This window comes from Varroa destructor, unplaced genomic scaffold, assembly GCF_002443255.2.
Source record: "Varroa destructor unplaced genomic scaffold, Vdes_3.0 BEIS01000003.1, whole genome shotgun sequence".
NCBI classification, from domain to species: domain Eukaryota; kingdom Metazoa; phylum Arthropoda; class Arachnida; order Mesostigmata; family Varroidae; genus Varroa; species Varroa destructor.
In genome coordinates, this window is record NW_019211456.1 from 43,284,565 (window position 1) to 43,303,767 (window position 19,203).

The 19,203-nt window shown below is 39.1% G+C and overlaps 2 protein-coding genes across 6 annotated transcripts in view; one reads left to right on the forward strand and one right to left on the reverse strand.

The window, feature by feature from the left end:
* The window catches only part of Reps (RALBP1 associated Eps domain containing), a gene marked incomplete in the record, with an annotated part of 26,168 nt that extends 22,835 nt beyond the window's left edge, over positions 1-3,333 (forward strand). The window contains 1 exon segment of the mRNA XM_022800063.2: positions 1-3,333.
* A 4,928-nt stretch (positions 3,334-8,261) lies between these two features.
* Positions 8,262-19,198, reverse strand: MTA1-like (metastasis associated 1-like). Of its 5 annotated transcripts, XM_022796018.2 has the most exons (7): positions 19,002-19,198; positions 16,254-16,881; positions 13,264-13,358; positions 12,512-12,895; positions 10,932-12,297; positions 9,763-10,238; positions 8,262-9,439 (listed from the first exon to the last, which is right to left on the reverse strand). In XM_022796018.2, exons 2-7 carry the CDS (start codon positions 16,279-16,281, stop codon positions 9,290-9,292), a joined length of 2,499 nt encoding a protein of 832 aa, XP_022651753.1. In that variant the 5' UTR covers positions 16,282-16,881; positions 19,002-19,198; the 3' UTR covers positions 8,262-9,289. The 5 variants fall into 5 exon arrangements, with proteins under 5 accessions (XP_022651753.1, XP_022651754.1, XP_022651755.1 ...); XM_022796019.2 differs by lacking the exon at positions 16,254-16,881; XM_022796020.2 differs by lacking the exons at positions 16,254-16,881; positions 19,002-19,198 and adding an exon at positions 15,384-15,640.
* Positions 19,199-19,203: the final 5 nt, after the last annotated feature.

Sequence of the window (19,203 nt, forward strand, 5' to 3'; positions counted from 1 at the left end):
TATATATATAAACTATATCTTTGCGATGAAGGAATAGGCCACCGCTATAAGGGAATAGAATGATCGCTATAAATAATTAGTAATAATGAGAATGATAAAATTTAAAAAAAAACAAATAAGAATGAACAAGCAGAACCAGTCGAATCCCACACGTACGCACTCAATGTGCACCGCCCCTCAAAAAAGATAGTGGTGGCAAAGAAATAAGACAAAAATGATTTTGTCCCAAGGCACACTGACAGCGAAATATTTCACGAGGCTTCAAAAGCTAGTTGCAAACAATGCGAAATAACTGCAGTCCAAAGAGACATCACTGAATAGTGGGCAGGCGACGCTGATATTGTCCATAGAGAGATACCTGAAAACAATGAAAAAAAAACAATATGGTAGTTCATAAATAACCGAATGAAATCTAACAAGCAATCTAGACAAAAAAACAACGTGTCTGAAACTTGTGCGACCGGGGCGAATTATATAGAAATCTGCTACAACAATAGCGACAACCGTAATCGCCGTTACTACTACAATCGTTATTATCACATTTCGTACTAGGCACGTATCTAGTTATGCACTAACTTTTGTAGTTTAGTGCAATTCGTGTGCCAATAGCTGGCCACTGTAGATAAAACGAATTCTAAAAAATGTGGCGAACGACGTCTATCTGTAATGTATTGGTACTCATGCAGTAACATAAGGATTCTAACATTATCTGTTTTATTACAAATACTTGTCTATTATCCATAATTATTTTCTAATGGCACAGGATTGAAAATGCACCGCGAACAAGTTGACTATTTTGAACGAGGCCCCTTCTTAAAAAGTCACCCCCAAAAACCATGTTGTTTACAACAATCGTGATGCCATTCCTCAGTAAAAGTCTTCCCCGTTTTTCTTTGAAAGCGTACGCGTCGGCGATTACTAGCAAAAAAAAAAAAATTCAACTGTAACAGTTTTCAGAGTATCGGTGATCTCTTTGTCATCTGTCCAAACGCAACAATGATACATTGAGACTGATAACGAAAACTAAACCACAGCGAGATTTTACCTATTTATTTTCTATGTTAACTTGGGCTCGATTAGTTTTTATTTTCAATCAGTATTTTTTTAACCCCCATTTTTCAAATTGTGGCCTTTGAGTTGAAATCAGATCAAAGGCGACAATCCGAACACGACGTTGACGAATAACGTCTGCTCATCAACACGTATAGAAGGGCATCATGGGAAGTCAAGTCAAATACAGCGTGATGGCAATATTATGTTATTGATTGAAATATGGATGCATGCATTATAGGTGTGGAGACAGACCTAGAGGACAATGGTTTGTTGTGATTGTGGGCTCACGTTGGCATTACTACTGCTATTTTGCAGTGTTCAGGATCAACATGAGCTAAATAAGTTTCGAATTCTATGTACGGTACTGCCGCTAACATTACTTTAGACGCTTAGCCCGTAGCACGAAGCGAAGTGTGTCTAGGACCAGTTTACCAACTCAGAAGGTCACCACGTACCCGTAAGCTTCGCAAAAAAACGCGCCACTATATCATCACGAAGATAAGATCAACATGGTCTATTGTTTTGCAATCTTAAGGGGATTTAACAGATAAATGCATATTCGAATACTAGGGTAATAAACATTTATTCTGCGATTTAATATCGGTAATATTCACAGCAGCGGCAGCAGTAGTAGTAGTAGTAGTAGTAGTAGTGTTTTGACATCGGTGTAATTATTATAAAACCTTTTACTAAAAAAAATATACTATCCTATGCCACCGAAGCATACCAAGTCGCCTGGATAAATACGGCTGTTTCGTTTGTAATGAGCTGACGCTTAACAGAGAGAAAACAGACCGTTGTTTTCTAGGCGAGCTTCAGCTCTGTATTCTTTTATTTGAAGTTTTATTTCTTTATAAACGAACAGAATGTTATTACTGGGTGAGTATGATTAGCTTTTTTCGTTACGGCTTCAAACATGCTCATATATTTGTACACCGTATAGTATATATCATTATCTTTGTGATTCGTTGCGACTATATGCGTATCTCACTTATTTCTGTAAAGTAAAAAAGTTAGTTTGAATCTGTTCTTCACTGTAAACAACAATGGAAGCTGACCTATAACAAGAAAATATATATATTCGTGATAAATGCTTATGTAAAAAACTGTCGTCGAAAGCTGCTTCATGCAAAGCTGCCCATGATGTCTACATTTTGGTAGCTATAGCGCTCTCCAGCTCACTTCACAGGATATTATTTTTACGTTTTTTGTTACTAGTCTAACTATCACAGCTACGTAGTAATGTTATCTCGAATTATTCTACATTAATATAACCTGCACAAGTAATTCAGATATATGTAAAATGAATGTTTCACGTTGGGAAAATAACTGAAAAAATATTAAACGGTGGTCGCACGTTGGTCACACTTGATCTGAATCGCCCTCTGTAAACCAGATTGGTGGCACACAATTGTTCTCAGACACATCATCATTATACGAATGGTCGTAAAAACAGTTCTCGGCATTCTGCTCATTAGAACTCGAAAATAATATCGTCGCTTTATCGTACCTGTGTCCTGCAGGTGCGGAAAAAATAGCCGAATCCCACAAAAACTTGATAGAATCAAACTGGATAGGACTGGTAAACGGTTTTCAGGACGGGTATATGAATCTAACTACCAATAAATATGTACGATTTGTCCTAATGTAATGGTGATCACATGTCACACCTAAACTAGCATAGGGGGCAATCTGTGGGTGTGCGAGTGTCTAAGTGAACGCATGTGTGATTGCGGTAAGTTTAATGAGGATGAAGACAATATTGTAGTGGCCCATTGAGAGAACAATTATAACAATAATCATAGAATTCATATACAAAGTGAGGAGAGAAAATTCGTGGTACCCTGTATATTTACATATAAAGAGGTAGACCGGAAGAGCAAGAAATACGAGCGGTTAGAAATCGAAGAAGTAATACTGATAAGTAGGTGGGCAAACAAAAATGAAACATGCGGCCGGACGTAAACCGAGACAACATGGATAATTAACGAAGAACAAGAAATAATTGAAGTATAAATGATATGATAGAAACACTACGAAAATATTTTCGTTCATAATTATTATGGACAGAGAAGGAAAGACAGTAGGAAAGAGAAATAAGAAAAAATACGATCTACTTCGGATAGATAAAAGGAGTTCCCGTTGTTTCTGCGTGTTCAAGAAATGTTGTATTCTAACTAGTATTAATAATTATATAAAAAAAATACTGTGGAGGCAAAAATGTCATGACACGAGTAAAACTAAAATGAAAACGATAAAGTGTATTTATGTACCAACAAATATTTTGTTTTTACTCGTCTGTTACGGTCAGTTATATTGAGGAGGTGCATGTATCAAAGGTAAACAGCAGAAACGCTATCTAATTAATCGTCGAAACAACTTCGTACTGAATAGCAATAGGACAGTTATAATCGTACCATTGTTGTTATTATTTAGTGAGGCATTGGTGAAATAAGGTCAATGAGAGTAGTTATACGGGATTCGAAACTATCAAAATGCGTTTCCAAATTCGAATTGACCATATATGTTCAAGTTCTAACGGCGATTTGCGTCGCTGGGCCATTAATGCAAAATATTTTTACAAAGTGATCAAACGTTGCAAACAGTCTCAATTTTGTGGCGGACGAAACAACCGAACCCGCTGATTTGATTTACCTTCCGGATTTACTATAGCAAAAAAGTAGCAGCTAACTATATTATATGTAATCATCTAAATTTTTATATCGTCACCTGAGTGTTTATCCCTAAGAATCCGATTTGTCTGAAATAGGGTTGTCCGATATTTTTGGGGTTGATAATCACGCTATAAAAATAATGATTCTTACTCATACAGATTGTAACGGTTTACATTGTCAACAGTTATCTCGTATGGGATCAACGCGAAAATCTTATGAATATGAAATCTGAGAACTCCTACATTCGCTAACCAAGTGGTTTGATTTAACCCCCTTTTATGGAGACCCTAATTATACAGATTAAAAAATCAGAAATAATAACGCTACTATTTGTTGATTACAATACCGTTGTTAGTTATATAACAACTAGAACAGTTTGATTGAACTTCAATTAATTAGAATACTAATATGTACTGGTTAGATATGTACCTGAGAGAAGTCAACTAATAACGATACCATATTTCACAACAACGACCATACGATTTTTATTCGGCAGCAGTCCTTACGCAAAACAACTGTAAAAAGGAGTCAGAACGTGCACGCAAGAGGCATTCTGAAACATCATTCGGAAACTAATACTAAATATGTTAGATTTAGCACTCTAAACCTTGATATAATAATGTCCCTGATTGTTTATACGTTGCTGACCTCAGCAGGGTTAAATTGGATCAAGGCGGACATATAGGGCCGTACAATGAATGCTACCTTGAAGCATTAACTGGACGTAAGGCCAAAGCGACACGTATTTTAAGAACGTGTTGTTGATTATTTCAAGGAAATCTTCAGGCGAAGCAAAATGATCTCCGATATTTTCCAGCACATTTCAATCACGGTAAAAACCTGGCTCCGTAGCATTGAGGTATGATGTACTAGTGGAACTAGAATCACCAGCTTTGTTTACATATGGGAGCTTCTTTTGGACTCACGAAACGGCGTTTTAGTACAAAATTAGAAAGATATGTAAGTAAAATATATTCGGTCAAGTATATTAATAGAATAACATTTGCCCTTCATTTTTCTTTTCCATATGCTCAAAGCGTATAGAGGATAAATATACTGACGAGGCAATGACCAGGTGGTGCTATAAATAGTGATATACTGTTTATTCCAAGGTGATTGATATAAAATAATTATGATCATTATAACAAGGTACGTAGCAAATAGAAGCCGATCTATTTTTTAGCATAGCCAGTAATGGTAAGAGAGTGATTCTGACGCCTGCCGGTCACCGAAAACACATGACCGAATAGAATAAGCTAATGTCCTGAGTGTCCTTGCACTTTGTTTCCCTCCAGTCTTAAAAAATTGTTTCAGCAATGTCTTGCTGAGAGAGGGACATCAGAGCAATCCGTCATCCGAATGTACTGACAAAGAGTGAGAAATTCATACTTAGAAACGATCAACAAACGAATCAGTGGTCCCATAGTGAATCTATTCCTGTTTGCAGTATCCAATTTATAAAAATCGTTTTCAATATTGCAGAATATGTACACAAACTTATGAAGCCTTCGAATATTTCAAACAGCTAGAATCGTATTATGCATTAAAAACCATTTGTTTATATAATGTGGAGATGCTAAAAAGCAAATAGGCTGCAATTATTTTTGTTATCGCTTGTTTCCTGCGAAGGTGCGATATAAGCTTTCCACGGTTTTCCCAAAATCTAAGTAGCTTCTTTAAACTGGTAGGGCACACCTAACCTGTCAATTGTTGCTGTTAGCTAGTTAAACTACACTTATGATGGATAAGGTAGTATTAAGAGAAGCAAATCATTGTCCTCATGGGCTGAAAATGTCGAAACAACATAAGGCTAACATGTGACCCAAACCAGATGATTCGCTGAGTGATCCAGTTCCGAACGCAGTTGAATTTAACGCTAGCTAACAGCTCAACTTCTACAAAATTGAACAGGGTGCTGTGTCTAAAAAGTGCTGGGGTTTCAAAAAAAAACTGATGCTGCCGTTTCAGGTGAGATTCTTGATATAGTAGGGACACTGAAAATAACAACATTAGCCAGCGGAATCGATGTGCGTTAGAATGTGCACGAAAGCGGTGTGCCTGTATATAATGCTGACATTAAGTGTAACATGATGGAACTAAAAAATTGGTCCAGTAGGTGTTGTTTGAGGCTAGGACAAAGAAGCAGACAGAAAATGAAGTGCAATGCTGGCCTAAATCACATGCGAGTCGCTTGACGAATATTATCGACGAAACGATTAAGGATCACTGAAAGCTGACAGCCATTGATACCAATGAATCTGAATCAAATGACAATTTTTAATGCTTTTACTGATTGTTTATGCCGGGATTAGAATAACGCATGGCACCACTCATGCATGTGTAAATGGTAAGGATCACACCGAGATTTGTATGCAGTTAGCGCAATTAGTTGTTTGAACACACAAATAATACAAAGACAGCTTTAATGCCCGGGAACTTAAGAACTTCGAAACTAGTGTTTGAGTCTGAAATAAAATCTCTGGGATGCACATACAGTTCACCCACAATCGGGTTGCGAACGTACTAAATGATTAGCGAGTTATCGCCGCCCGTGGAGTACGATAAAGAGTAGCAACGAACTGTGCAGACGAAGAATACAAAAAGAAAAATCGATATCCGTTTTCAGACACCGTGAAACGATAAAATTGATATGTCTAGGGAATTTTTTCCGGTTAGGCTAACATAAATGATAATAAAATGGTCAGTTGTTCGAGACGTAATTACGGGGCTATAAATAGTAAAAGAAGAGACGGTAAGCTCTGTAAGCGTTTTGGGTTGAAAGTCCCTTAATTATTCAACGTACTGCATCATTTTTTAAACGTAATCTAAAAGTCGAAATATACTCAAGTAGTTTTAAATCAATGCACTGAGACCATGAAAATCATACAACGTACGTGAGCATTCCTAAGTGAAAAATATTCATAGTCCTTCTAGTAGAAAACTGTGTGGGTAATGCTACCGATTATACTTCCACGAAAGAACGTTTTGAAAAAGCAAAAAAAAACAACGATGCTAATAATCAAGCGGTACCTCTGCCAAGCGTGCTTGGCGACTTTTAAAACAGCTATTTTAGTTAAAGGTAACCTGTAGGTTGCGCTTCTTATTGATCTGCCACAAAAGTTTAAAGCAAACCTATATTCTAGTCTTACAAAGATACACAGGAATTGTGACTAGGATTTCAGAAGCATTAGAATGAGCGCTTTAAACTTCTAGCACGATGCATCAATAAGAGTAGTCCCAAGGCTTATATTACAAGTTATATTACGGCTGAATATAGAAACAAGCAGCGAGTGGTAGCCACTTGTCATTCTCTTCCCTTTTGGTCGCAAGAGTAATTGAAAATGTCTAGATACCGGAAGTTGTAGACAGAATTAGAGCTATATTTTTCAAGAATTAAGATTTTCATGTATTATTTCTCCGCATACAAAAACGTGATTGTAAAAAAGTTATCAAAAGAAGGTGAAATTGTTTAGATCGCAGATACAACTTATATGAATGCTTAACACATATGGAATGGATGAAAAGAAGTAGAAAGGCTTCAACTTACAATTATAGATAATAATAATTCTACATATTATATACTCGAAAATATGTCTGTGTCTTTCGTAGAATTTCAGTTCAACGTCATAAAGGTCAATGATGAAGTCGTGGGTGACTTCCAACTATTTAAAGTACCTTTACAAACTGCATCAGTTTGCAGAAAAAAATTTACATCAGACATTTGATAAAAATGGAGCTTAAAACGGGTTGTCAGCTGGCGTAGATTAGCGAGCAATAATTGAGTAGGGTCTTCGCAGACCGCAAATCATTTAACATTTGATGATATATGCAAAACAACAAGCTGTTTGAGATCAATATTTGATTACGGTAAAAATCGACGCGATAAAAAATAGGCACCTGATGACTGAAATTCAGCCTTTTCGTAACTTATGTCGACTTGATAGAGAGAGACTTGAAAGATAGACGCGGTGGAATATGGAACATTCTAAGAGAAAAATTACAACGGGTTATGCGTTATGCAAGCCGTGTGCTATCGTAAACGCTCACTTAATGGGAAGTTGCCAGCAAGAAGTTATACTTGCTAAAAGAAATCGAATGTGCGGGTATTCTTGGTTTTGCAAGACGTTTGTTCGTAGTCCATTCAATACTGGAATTGCGCATTTTTCTTATCTATATCGATCTAGTACAACCCGAGTCTTACGCATGAAAAATTAATACTCATCAGCGGTTTAATAGTCCAGAGCACGTAGCTCCGAGACATTCTTAAGACCCGCCATCATGTTTTATTTCCTTAGCTTTGCCAATATTCGAACGGGGCCCATTTTTTTAATGATATATGAGATCTCCCGCTCTTTTGATACATGCAACACCCCTTAATATGAACTGAAAATTACCACACAGTTCATTCATTCCGGTCGGTCTGTCTTTGTGAAGAGTGTTTACTTTTTGGGAGGAAAATAACGGTAGTCACTTTCAATCGTTGCTCCGGGCCATATGAGGACAGCTCCAGGAGCAATAAAAAACGCTTCTAACTTTCGTAGAATGATTTTATTTTATTCTTCACCCATGTGTATGTATGTATATATTCATAGTTTTTAGTTATTCTACAATTGAACGACACCGCTTCAACGTCTGACGCATAATCACACTTACCACTATCTTTTTCTGCACCTTTTACTTTTCTATAATTGTATATCATGTCGTTGTCATAAATAGGTACAGTCTACAGATTTCTTTATGTATACTTGTATTTATATTTGTATACACCATATACCTTTTTAATTAACCTTTCATATGTGTGTATACCTTATATCAGCCTCTGCTTTTTCTCTCTCTACACATGCGTTCGTCGAACGCAAACACGATACATTGAAACTTGTTTTAATATAAGTTACGATCTGCTACCCATGTGTTTAGGGTTGTTGTCTAACTCTTCAAACTATCATTACTGTCATATCAGTTATTCATAATTAATATTATTGGCCACCACAATTATCTCATTGGCCTGCTAACTTCGGATTTTACAAGCATTCATACAAAGCAATCCTAAAGTTAGTTAATGCTAAACCTTAGGTTTGCAAATTTACTACTGTACTACTAGTCAGAAAATTATATCTTTGTTCACCTGCTGTCACGTGTCAATAAATATTTTGCGTACCTTATCGTACAATGACGTTCGTCATCCGATATTTAATAATGCTTATGCTATTTGCTGAAAACTGACTGCAAAGCCCCCCGCTTGTACCACTGCTCTCCTACGGACGTCAAAAGTAAATGGGGATGTGCGTGCAAAAATTAAATTTAATTTCACATAGAATCATCGTCACGAACCGTATGCTTGGTCTAAAAATTAACTATGCTACAGTACGTTTTCATCACTCTGGAGTTGTTCTCTTGAAGAAGAAAGTAAGGTTTTTTCGACTGGCCACATGTACTAGTACAAAGAATGCGCACACACGTAGCTCATCAAGAAACGACAAAGAAGAAACGAATGTAGCTAAAGATTAAGATATCAATTACGGAGGAAAAATCAAGGGTCTTCAGTAAGATGTTGAATGAGACTAAGGTCTGTTCATGTTGAACATGCATTTGGTTGCTCGCCGAGCAAATCGCCGTATCTGCTGCACTGTTAGGCTCGATTTGCGAAGTCGTTTTGTAGCTGGAGTAGCTTTGAAGAACAGGTCATCCGGAGCGTCACCCTGTATCGGACACTGATTTAATAACCAATGTGAGGTAAACGAAAAAGAAGCAGTGTATTGGTTAGAAAAATAGCTCATTATCTGAGGAACTAGTAAATTATCAATATTTATCATATGAGGTGATTGATGAAAGTTTTAGAGCAGTATTTTTTAGAGCAATTAAATCTGTTTACAAAAAAATGTCAAAATGGAAAAATGCATGAACATACATATGTTCATTACGCTACAACACCGACACGGAAAATTGACTGCTTCGTAAAATGAATACGCAGAATAACTAATATATATTCAGTCGACAATGTAATACTTTCAAAAAGATTAAAATTAATCTGTACCCAGGTTCCCATGTTTTTACGGGTCGGTTTCCCTGCTCCTGAAGTCGGCGTTGATACTGTGCCACTACTGGAAGACGGCGCTGTGGATCCTGCGAGGAGGGCGGCCACTGAAGGAGGCGGAGTGGAGTGTGTTGCTTGTCCACCAACTGATCCAATAGCCGCTTCAGCTTGTAACAGTGCCAATCTTTTAGCAGCGATTGCTTCATCCTGGACAACTGCGCGCTTCAAAGAGGCTTTACGCGGAAACGCTTCGGGAAGCGGTGCTGGGCGTTTTTCCACGGGTGTTGCCAATAGAAAGTCAGGCTTAGGCGTTGGCGGAGTACCCAGTCGGTGAGAAATGTCTACGACGCGACCTCGGTTCTTCATTTTTTTCGGAACGACGCCAGTCAGTGGTTTCGTTTGCATCTCGACTCGTATCGCTGTCAGGTCGACCGGTGAGAAGGGATTTCGAGCCGCATGTCTCGGTTTAATGATGCCTATAAACGCCATAGCACGGCGTTCACAAGAAAAAAAATACTTGTGATTATTTTTAACCAATTACAGGGCTCACTCTCATAGAAAATACCAAAAAAATACGATACCCATAAAATAATAAATTGGGATTACTAATTTTTGCAGCTTCCTTTGTTCAATCTTTATCAAATAGCTAAAATTGACCATAGCGGTTAGGGGCAAGACTACCCAATTGATTAAAGATGGATTCGCTCTACACACGTATGTTCTTCGTAGAGAAACACTTATTGCATTTAGTTACCCTTTACAGATAAAAAGCTCATTTCTATTCTCATCAAATTGTTTTGTGTTAGAAAATAGCGGCACCCGACGCAATATCATGCACACAATACATTTACACCCTGAAGCAGATTTTGACTATTCATCCGCCTGATCTAAAAACAATCTTCATTAGGACAATAAAACTTAACGGTAAATTATTCTCTGAAGAATTATTATTGGTATCGCCGCCAAAAGCACCGTAAAGAAAATATCTTCCTGCTTTTTGAAACTTTTTTTTTTGCTTTTGATGACCCAGTAGTCACAAGCTACCTCTTCTAATATCGAATTTTAGTATAGATGAAACCCTTAAGCTCAACTTATTTTGTCGCAATGATTTGTTGAACAACCGGCTGTATATTCAATATAGAAATAAGCGTCTTTTAGTAAAAACTTACTCTTGCATTGACGTCTTAGCTGTTTCGTTTGTGGTGTTGTATGTAAGTAAAACGCAGCACGAGTCTTGACGATTGGTCGAGGTGATGAAGACCTCATAAGCGATAGTGGAACCCCCACACCTTGGGTCGATGCTGCTGCCGCAGCTGCCACAGCTACTCCAGCTGCCGCTGGAGGTAAACTCATATTTAGTCCATGGTTGGTAATGCAATGTCGCACAAGATGCGTTTTCTGCTTGACATCCTTGCCGCACATGGGACAGCGACATGGCCCATCCTTCATTGTAGCCAGCTGCTGAACCAAGGCGAGGTTGGCTGCTGCCGGAAGCGGGGTAACTCCCGGATTAGGTGCCGGTAGGCCAGACAATGCAGGCACGGGTGGACGTGCCACCGATGGCGGCACAGACGGAACGGATACAGCCGAAAGCGACGCTGTCGCACCTGATGCCACCGCTACCGCTGCCGCTCCCGTAATGCCGTTGTGCGTCGTTCCAGCTGCAGCACCTGCGGCTGACAAGTCTACGGAGCCCACAGCCTCCATTCGTGTCGGGTACTTCAGGCCACCGTACTTTTTCCAGTACGGCCAACATGACGCGCATAGGCGGCACTGCATATGCGCCAGACCCCACGAGAACCATTGGGTGCATGAAGTAGTATAGCAGCTTTCGCAAGGTCGACCCACGGCAACCGCCCCTATTGATGCTTCGTTCTTGTTGTAATTTGGGATGTACACCTGTTTCAGTTTGAATTCGGCTTCCACAGCCTTAACCCGTTTCTGCTGCACATACCGATCCGTTGTCTTCCACATATAATAATACTCGACGATACTCTTCAAACTTTTCCAAGGCAGAAAATCGGCCCGGATATCGTTGAAATCCTTGCCGTACTTCTCCAAAGCCTCCTCAAAGAGATTGGCTTCAGAAGCGGACCACTCTTCCATTTCGTCCCGACAAAGTACCGGGCCTCCCTGTGGAACCAATGAACATAGTGCCTTGCTCACGTCATAGTTGTACCGGTGTAGAGCGTCCATCGCGTGGAAGAGCGTTACATCTCGAGAAGCAGCTGCAGCGCTCATATGCAAACTTGGTTGTTTCACGCTGCTTGAACAATCTAGGGCGCGAGCAAACGTACCTACGGAACGACAGATCACAAGGAACTGATCGATTGTTTTATCGTCTAGCTGATGATTCGGGGAGAATACGAGTGTCTCCCGTGGTACAACAGGTGTCGGGGTAGCAGGACGTGAAGCCGGAGGAACCCAAGCTGGGATTTCTGCCTGGTACTTGGAACCAACTCGAATTTCACCTTTATCTGCCAATAGCGTTTTTTGGCCCGGATCATAGACAAGCGAATAGAAGAACGCATCGTCCTACGAGACCAACATTGTCATCGAGTACAGTTACTTTCAGACTAACGCAATTAGTTACTTGTATCTTGACATGCAGTAGGTATATCCCTCACATCTAAATAAAAATGTAAATAATGTATGGAATCCGATGCAACTATTCTGCCCTACATCGAACTATCTACAAATGAATATTAAATAATTCATACCGTTAGATAACAACAAGACTACATTATACCTTATTCAGGTAGGAAATAAGTGTTTCTGTCTCATTCAGAAGTGTGACGTGACACTTTCCCCTAATGGCAGTTGCAGGTAACGTTTCAACTTGACGCGAGAGAAACAGTTCTCGATGTTTAAGTTGGTGGCGTTCCTTGTCCGATAGCGAAGCAAGCGTTTTGGGCCCTGTCACTTCTCTTTCCTTGGTTGACGCTAGAACATTCTTTGGGCTACCGCTTGCTTCTTTATCCTTATCTTTGTCCTTATTGGTGGCCTCTTTGGCGTCCTTAGTTACTCCGTTATTATCTTTGGTCTTCTCATGTTCTTCTACGGCCGATTGGTGCTTATCGGCTAACGAAATCAAATTCGATGAAATATCCCTCCGCCGATAAAAACACATAACCTATATGACGTGTATGCCAATAAAAGTGCAACAATATTCAAAAATTAGTCCGCTTAGAACTATACCATCGTTCACGCATAGGGCGAGGTTTGCGCTCATTTTTACTAATACTCAAATTTCCCATTATTTTAGATAGAACCATTTACATGGAACCAATAAAAAGGTGTTATTCGCTGTATCCTTATGAACAATTGCGCTTGTGTGGAAAGCTAAGTGTCGAAATGATTTTATCCGTGACCAGTGAGATCGTACTTTTCTCTTGACTGTATAGCTCAAAGAGCTTATTTTAGTTAAAATATTCACGTCAACTCGCCCTTTATTCCTATTTTAATTGCGTTGCATGCGTTTAATTGGATCTGTAACTTTACCTTGGCCTCAACATTTCCGTTGGGGGTCTTGATGAGCTCCTCGATTCTACGAATCTGATATGGAGCAGATGATGACGTCTCGAAGAAGACATAATCTGTAAAAATAACAGCACCGATAAAATTTCAAAACTAGTGAAAAAATAAGATAATAACCATTAACCACCGCTTCCATGTTAGTAAGCGTTACACAGAATAACATGACTCATATGTTCATAGCTAAAGTAGACTATGCCAATGGCATACAGTCTATTATAAGACTGTATGCCATTGTGAGGCGATTATCTATATCCAACGCATATTGGATGAACTTAAAAAAAATATGGAAACATATGCCTGCTAGTGATGTAAGATAACGATTTTTTTTTTATACTGAAAAGAAATAGTCACCTGCATCTCTTTATTAAACAATTTTGTTGCTGGATACATCGCCTCAGCTGTGCACCTTTCGGGCCCACGTTACGTTGGACTAAGAAAAAATTAATTCATCTTCGAATCCCCGCGTATCTGCTCAAATTACTATGTTGATAACGCATATCAGGGACTTGCAAATGAAAGCATATTCTTTCGATTTAAGTTTTCAAGCGTTTTGTCGAGCAATAAATACACAGTTAAGCAGAACATACAAAGTCTGTTTCTGAAAAAAAAAAAGATTCAGTCTAATACAAATACAGAGTGACCAAATACAAAAATTTGCTTACAAGAAAAACGTAATACATGTCAACAGCAAGGCTTGTGACCAAATACAGGTTATTGTTGAAGTCTTTAGATATGCAACGCAATAGTGTTGCACAATCCTTGATTTCCAAATTGAATTTCAAAATATTGTCAGCTAAATAAAATATGTAACTCATTTATGTATAGCCTGTATACACATACAAGCATGCTCAAAGGGCTTTGAAACCTACTTGTTTCAGTCAGTCGCACCTTTTTCGAAATTCTTTTGCAATAAAGCCAGAGACCAATGTCATCTAGCCCGCTGACATTTAAAAAAGAGAGTGCAGCGCTACGATACGTAATTGACATAAACAATGGTCACCAATTTTAGGCGTTACTGTTTCAACATAAATTATTTTCAAAATTGGTTTAATAATTTTGAAAAAAAAAATACAATATTTTGAAATAACCACAATATTTTCAGACTATGTTCTGTAGAAGTTCTAAAACCTCACTACGACCGATTTTTCTTACCGGAGTTGCCAGGAAAGTGCTTGTACAAGTTAAGTGCTGAGTGTTTCAAATTTCTCAAATAGCTCTCAAATACAATATTTGTACAAAATTAAAAAAAAAAATCACGCTTGTTACTTTAACTAAATTTTTGACATTTAATAGGCTTAAACAAATTTTTTTTAGACAACAGTACGGGTTTAGACTACCCAACCCAATCCGAAAGAATATCTTGCATGCACGTGTTGAAAGCCTGAAACGACTTTAGCCTTGGTGCGAGCTTTACGACGTCCAATTAGAGCCTGTGAAATCAGCAGATTCGACTAATATAGGTTCAGATTTCTGTCTCAAAATGTGTGTTTATTAGAAAATACATCAATAATATAGAATAGAAAATGGGTCCAAATAGCTATGTCCAAAAATACCCTTTCATTTTAACATCACCAGCAGAAGGCATATGAAACCATCGAGCATTGAGATTTGATCAAAAGTTCACTGGAATTCCGCTGGTCAATTAAAGTAGAGTGAAAAAACTAGCAATAAATTACTTGCGTTGTAAACGACTAGAGCAATAATTCCTCCATGTGAATAAGAAACACTCGCTGAATTATATACAAGATATATACAAGCCCTAATTTATTTTTTATGCTAATATTATAAACCTTGTAGAAATGCTTGCCCCTTACAGCTAGCTTATTTGATTCTTGCTAAAATGTATATCGAAAAACATTATCACGCAAAACACACTACACTCTCATCAAGCAGTTAAAGTACCATACCTTTGCGTCTGAGCCAGATAACTCAACTACTGGGGCTTCGCCACAACTATCACGATACTGGGTATTTTACTACCGTGCATCAAAAGAAATAACTGGTTCAATAATGAAATTTGAATTTCAATCAAGTCGTGATAGGTTCAGTTAGTTTTTGCAAACGCGCGCCACATATCATTATACCTGTTATGGGTTAGTCAACTCCAGTACCGACACGCTCGCCTAAGAAAAAGGTTTAAACTCTCTCGGCCTTTTCCATTCTGTATTTATTTACTATGTCAGGCCCTAATGGGTTTTCTTTACTATTAGGAATACCATTGTCCACTTTGACTTTCTGGTGACAAACAGTTATCGATAATTTTACACTGATGTGTTTGTTCGATCGATCTAAACGCTTTGTTTACACCAATCAATACGGCTTATTGCAGTACTTTATCAAAAGCAATTTTGTAACCTCGTACACTAGTACATTCATTATATTTCTTCTTTCTTGCATAACAGCTCTTCATTCGATCTGTCTGGGCTTCGAATCCAAACAAGCCCCGCTTCGAACGATTTCACTTTGTCGTCTCACCACCCTCTTCCCCTCTATCTTCTTAAGACAGTCAGCTCTGTATAGGTAATTAATAAAAGACGCCCCCAGCTAACACGCCACATTATTTGCTGGGGCACTTTTTGCCAAATTTATACTCTTTCTCCGTCTCCCATTCTCTCTCGAGCTTTTCACAATCGAATGTGCTAGCAGAGAACGCTTTTGTGCCGAATAGAGCTTTGCAACAATTAACAAACAATGGTCAATTCTCGAATATTAGCTCGAACTCGAGCAAAATACACGGGCATCTTGCACCTTGATTGCTCTACGGTGTCAAACGCTGATTCGATCTGTTCTAGTCAGCGCCCGCCGTTGCCGCCCTTGGCACGTTACCACCACCCACCCGCAGTCTTTCCGACTACGGCGTTGCTAACGAAATCGACGGTCGTGCACGACGACTATTTTCGCCTCCTAGCATACACATATAGATACAAATGCCGCCTTCAGATAAATCCACTTACCTCCCACCCGGTACATGTTAGCGGCCATCGTGCTGGCTGCTGCTGCAGCGGCGGTGGCGCCGGGAGGGACGTTCGGCTATGAACGCGAACGACCCTAAGATGTGAAAAGCGGGGGGGGGGGGTCAAATCGGATCCTTCACGAGCCTTTTCCTGACCGGCACGCGCCACTCACTACACTATGTGATACACTCGTCGACGTGCTTCCGGTACGTAATCTCGCTGCACTCATAGAGAACAGGCACACGCAGGGATGAAAACGGCGCTGGCAACAACAACACTCGCGGTGTCACTACTCACAACAACGACACACACCACAACGACGACATCTATCGGCGGCAGCAACGGCACCGACTGCTATCGGGACCCGATATTGTGGTCACCATACGGCCACGGGAAGCAGAAGTAGGGGTCGGAGTAGCAGACGACCCACAAGCCAGCGCCAGCACTCCCGCTTCAGCAGTGAGGACGGCGTCGGCAGCAGCAACAGCAGGCGGAGTACACAGAGCTAAAGGTGGTTGCTTGTTGCCTGTTTTCGCATCGCATTTCTCGATATGTTTGCCGCCGAGTGCTGCGACTACCGCATCCCTCGCTCAATGGTTTCTTGTCAGGCATTAACGATACGGGGGCGCTGTAACAAGCCGGCGGATATATTTGAGAGGAAGTGACGTTGTGGGCGCTAAAACGCTCACAGGAAGGCGCAAACTTTGAAACAAAGAGAGTTCGGTGCAAAATTTGTATATTTTATAGTAATGATATTGAGCAGATGGCATTATTGATATAAAGTACTCTATCGAATCTTTTATTATCAGAACCAAAACAGTAAACAAATAAACAAGAACTTTGTAAATAGTTCGACGTTCGCAATGAACAGATTTGCAATATAATAATCGCGCACTTTTAAAGATCGGTTTCTTAAAAATATATCTTCTGAGACATTACTAAAAGTTTATATCATGGAACAGAAGGTTCGTGACAGTCCGAGAATCCCCACTTTACTAATTTTTCCTCTCTACTTTTTTAAATATTTTATTTTCCTGCTACCTTAAGGGATGTAAAATAGGGTCTTCCTTTTATTTATTAAATTATTTATTAAATCATTCTATTTATTTGTTAAATAACGTTTGCTCACCCCTAAATGATTCAGTCGCATATGTTACGTATCATATGGAGGTTATGTAATTACCTTTTTTAAATTCACATAGGTTGTGTAGAATTATAGACAACAAAATATCATTTAGAATAATTTATTTACAAAACGTATGCAATATATGTCTTATGATTAATAGTTTCACTTTGCAGACTAACATGCCATTTTTACTGCGGAGCATTGATATTGTCGTTAATAATAATGCTACATTCGCCGTATATAAGTAATTCTATTGTGCACTTTGGTACGCTGCGTTGAAACATAAGTGATATGATGAAAACAGATGTTTTGTGTGCTTGTTTCTTTATTCACTATATACACATCAATTGTTTCGTAAAGAGGCTAGATGCAATGCTAAATACCCTCCGTTGTGACATTTTGATAAATAAAGGAATTTCCCGGGATTTATCTGACAAGTTGAGACCAAATTAACTTCCTTAGTTTTAATTACCCAAGTTGAGTAGCAACCGCTGAACCTTTGGATTACAAGGGTCAATACAATACATGCTCATACACTATATATGTGACAAGTTTTTACATGAAAACACACACACCCTTCAAAAAATACCGTCATATATAAACAATATTCGTCATAATGGCACTTGATAGTAACATTATGGATAAATTCAAGCGCGATACCAGGTAGAAATGCCCTTCTCCCTCTAGGTTTTTCGTAAGTTCTTGGGAAGTCTTTTACAAGTAGCTAAGTTCTAAATCCAAATTTGACCGCGCAAAATTGGCCAGTCAAATAGTGAAATCCATGAAAATGGCATTCGCGCGAAACGTGTTGTCACCAGACAGACCCGCTTTTCTTCACCTCATAATATCTGTGCAATGCTTACAGCCTAGGTCGGGGGAAAGGTGGTGGAGCACTTTCGTACTCCGTGCGAGTTCCTGACTCCCTCCCTTGTCGCTGCGGACAGGGCGAATGGCGGCATGTTTTGAAGTGGTAGCCCTCGCTTCATGAGTAGCTACCGGCAGTAACACCAAGTAGGACGAATAGAAAGACCAAAGAGTAGCAGGCGGACAAAAGATCTATTTATTACAGCATGTAACATTGTTCTGCCAGAAACAACAGACCCTAAAGTGAGTACTTGCTTTTGCGGACACCATTGCAGCATTTTACTGACAATAATAAAGTTGGTGATTATTATAACAACATTAAAAACTCAGTATAACATATTAGAATAATAATATTAATCAATCAATAAATAGTAGCGCATGTTCGATCTTGTAATGAAGTCAGACGTGGTAGCTGCTCATACTGATCGAATGGACCGCTTGTTTCGAACACCGCTTCGGGTGGGTCTAACTGTAGTTGTCATCACCCGTCTCGAAGGGTTTTGTTGTAGTAGCAGATAGTAAACGGTTTCGGCTTGTTTTGAGGTTGATCTGCAGAAGCTATCACTGTCTACCGTGGTGTACATATAATAATGCCTACCCCACTAACAATATCACCTATACTTCACCCCAGTTTGTGTTCGTGTTTGTAAGCAAGTCGAATAGTTACCTTTGAGGTGTGTATGTTGTCTACCTTCTACATTATGCGATTTGCCGTTAGTTTAGTCGGCAACAAAGGCTTTCGGTGGCGAGGAACTTACCAGTTTCTGTTGAATAAGATAAATATTCTGAAGTTAAACATCTCGTCCACGAGCTGAAGCGAATGACTCAAGGCGCAAAGACTTCAGCGGTCAAAACAGCGCTTAACTGGCGATGCATGTAATCTGTCATGCTGACTGACATTCATGGTTCACTGTGGCATGCAGTAATCTAATAGCTCTTTCGTCCGCTATTAGCACAGTC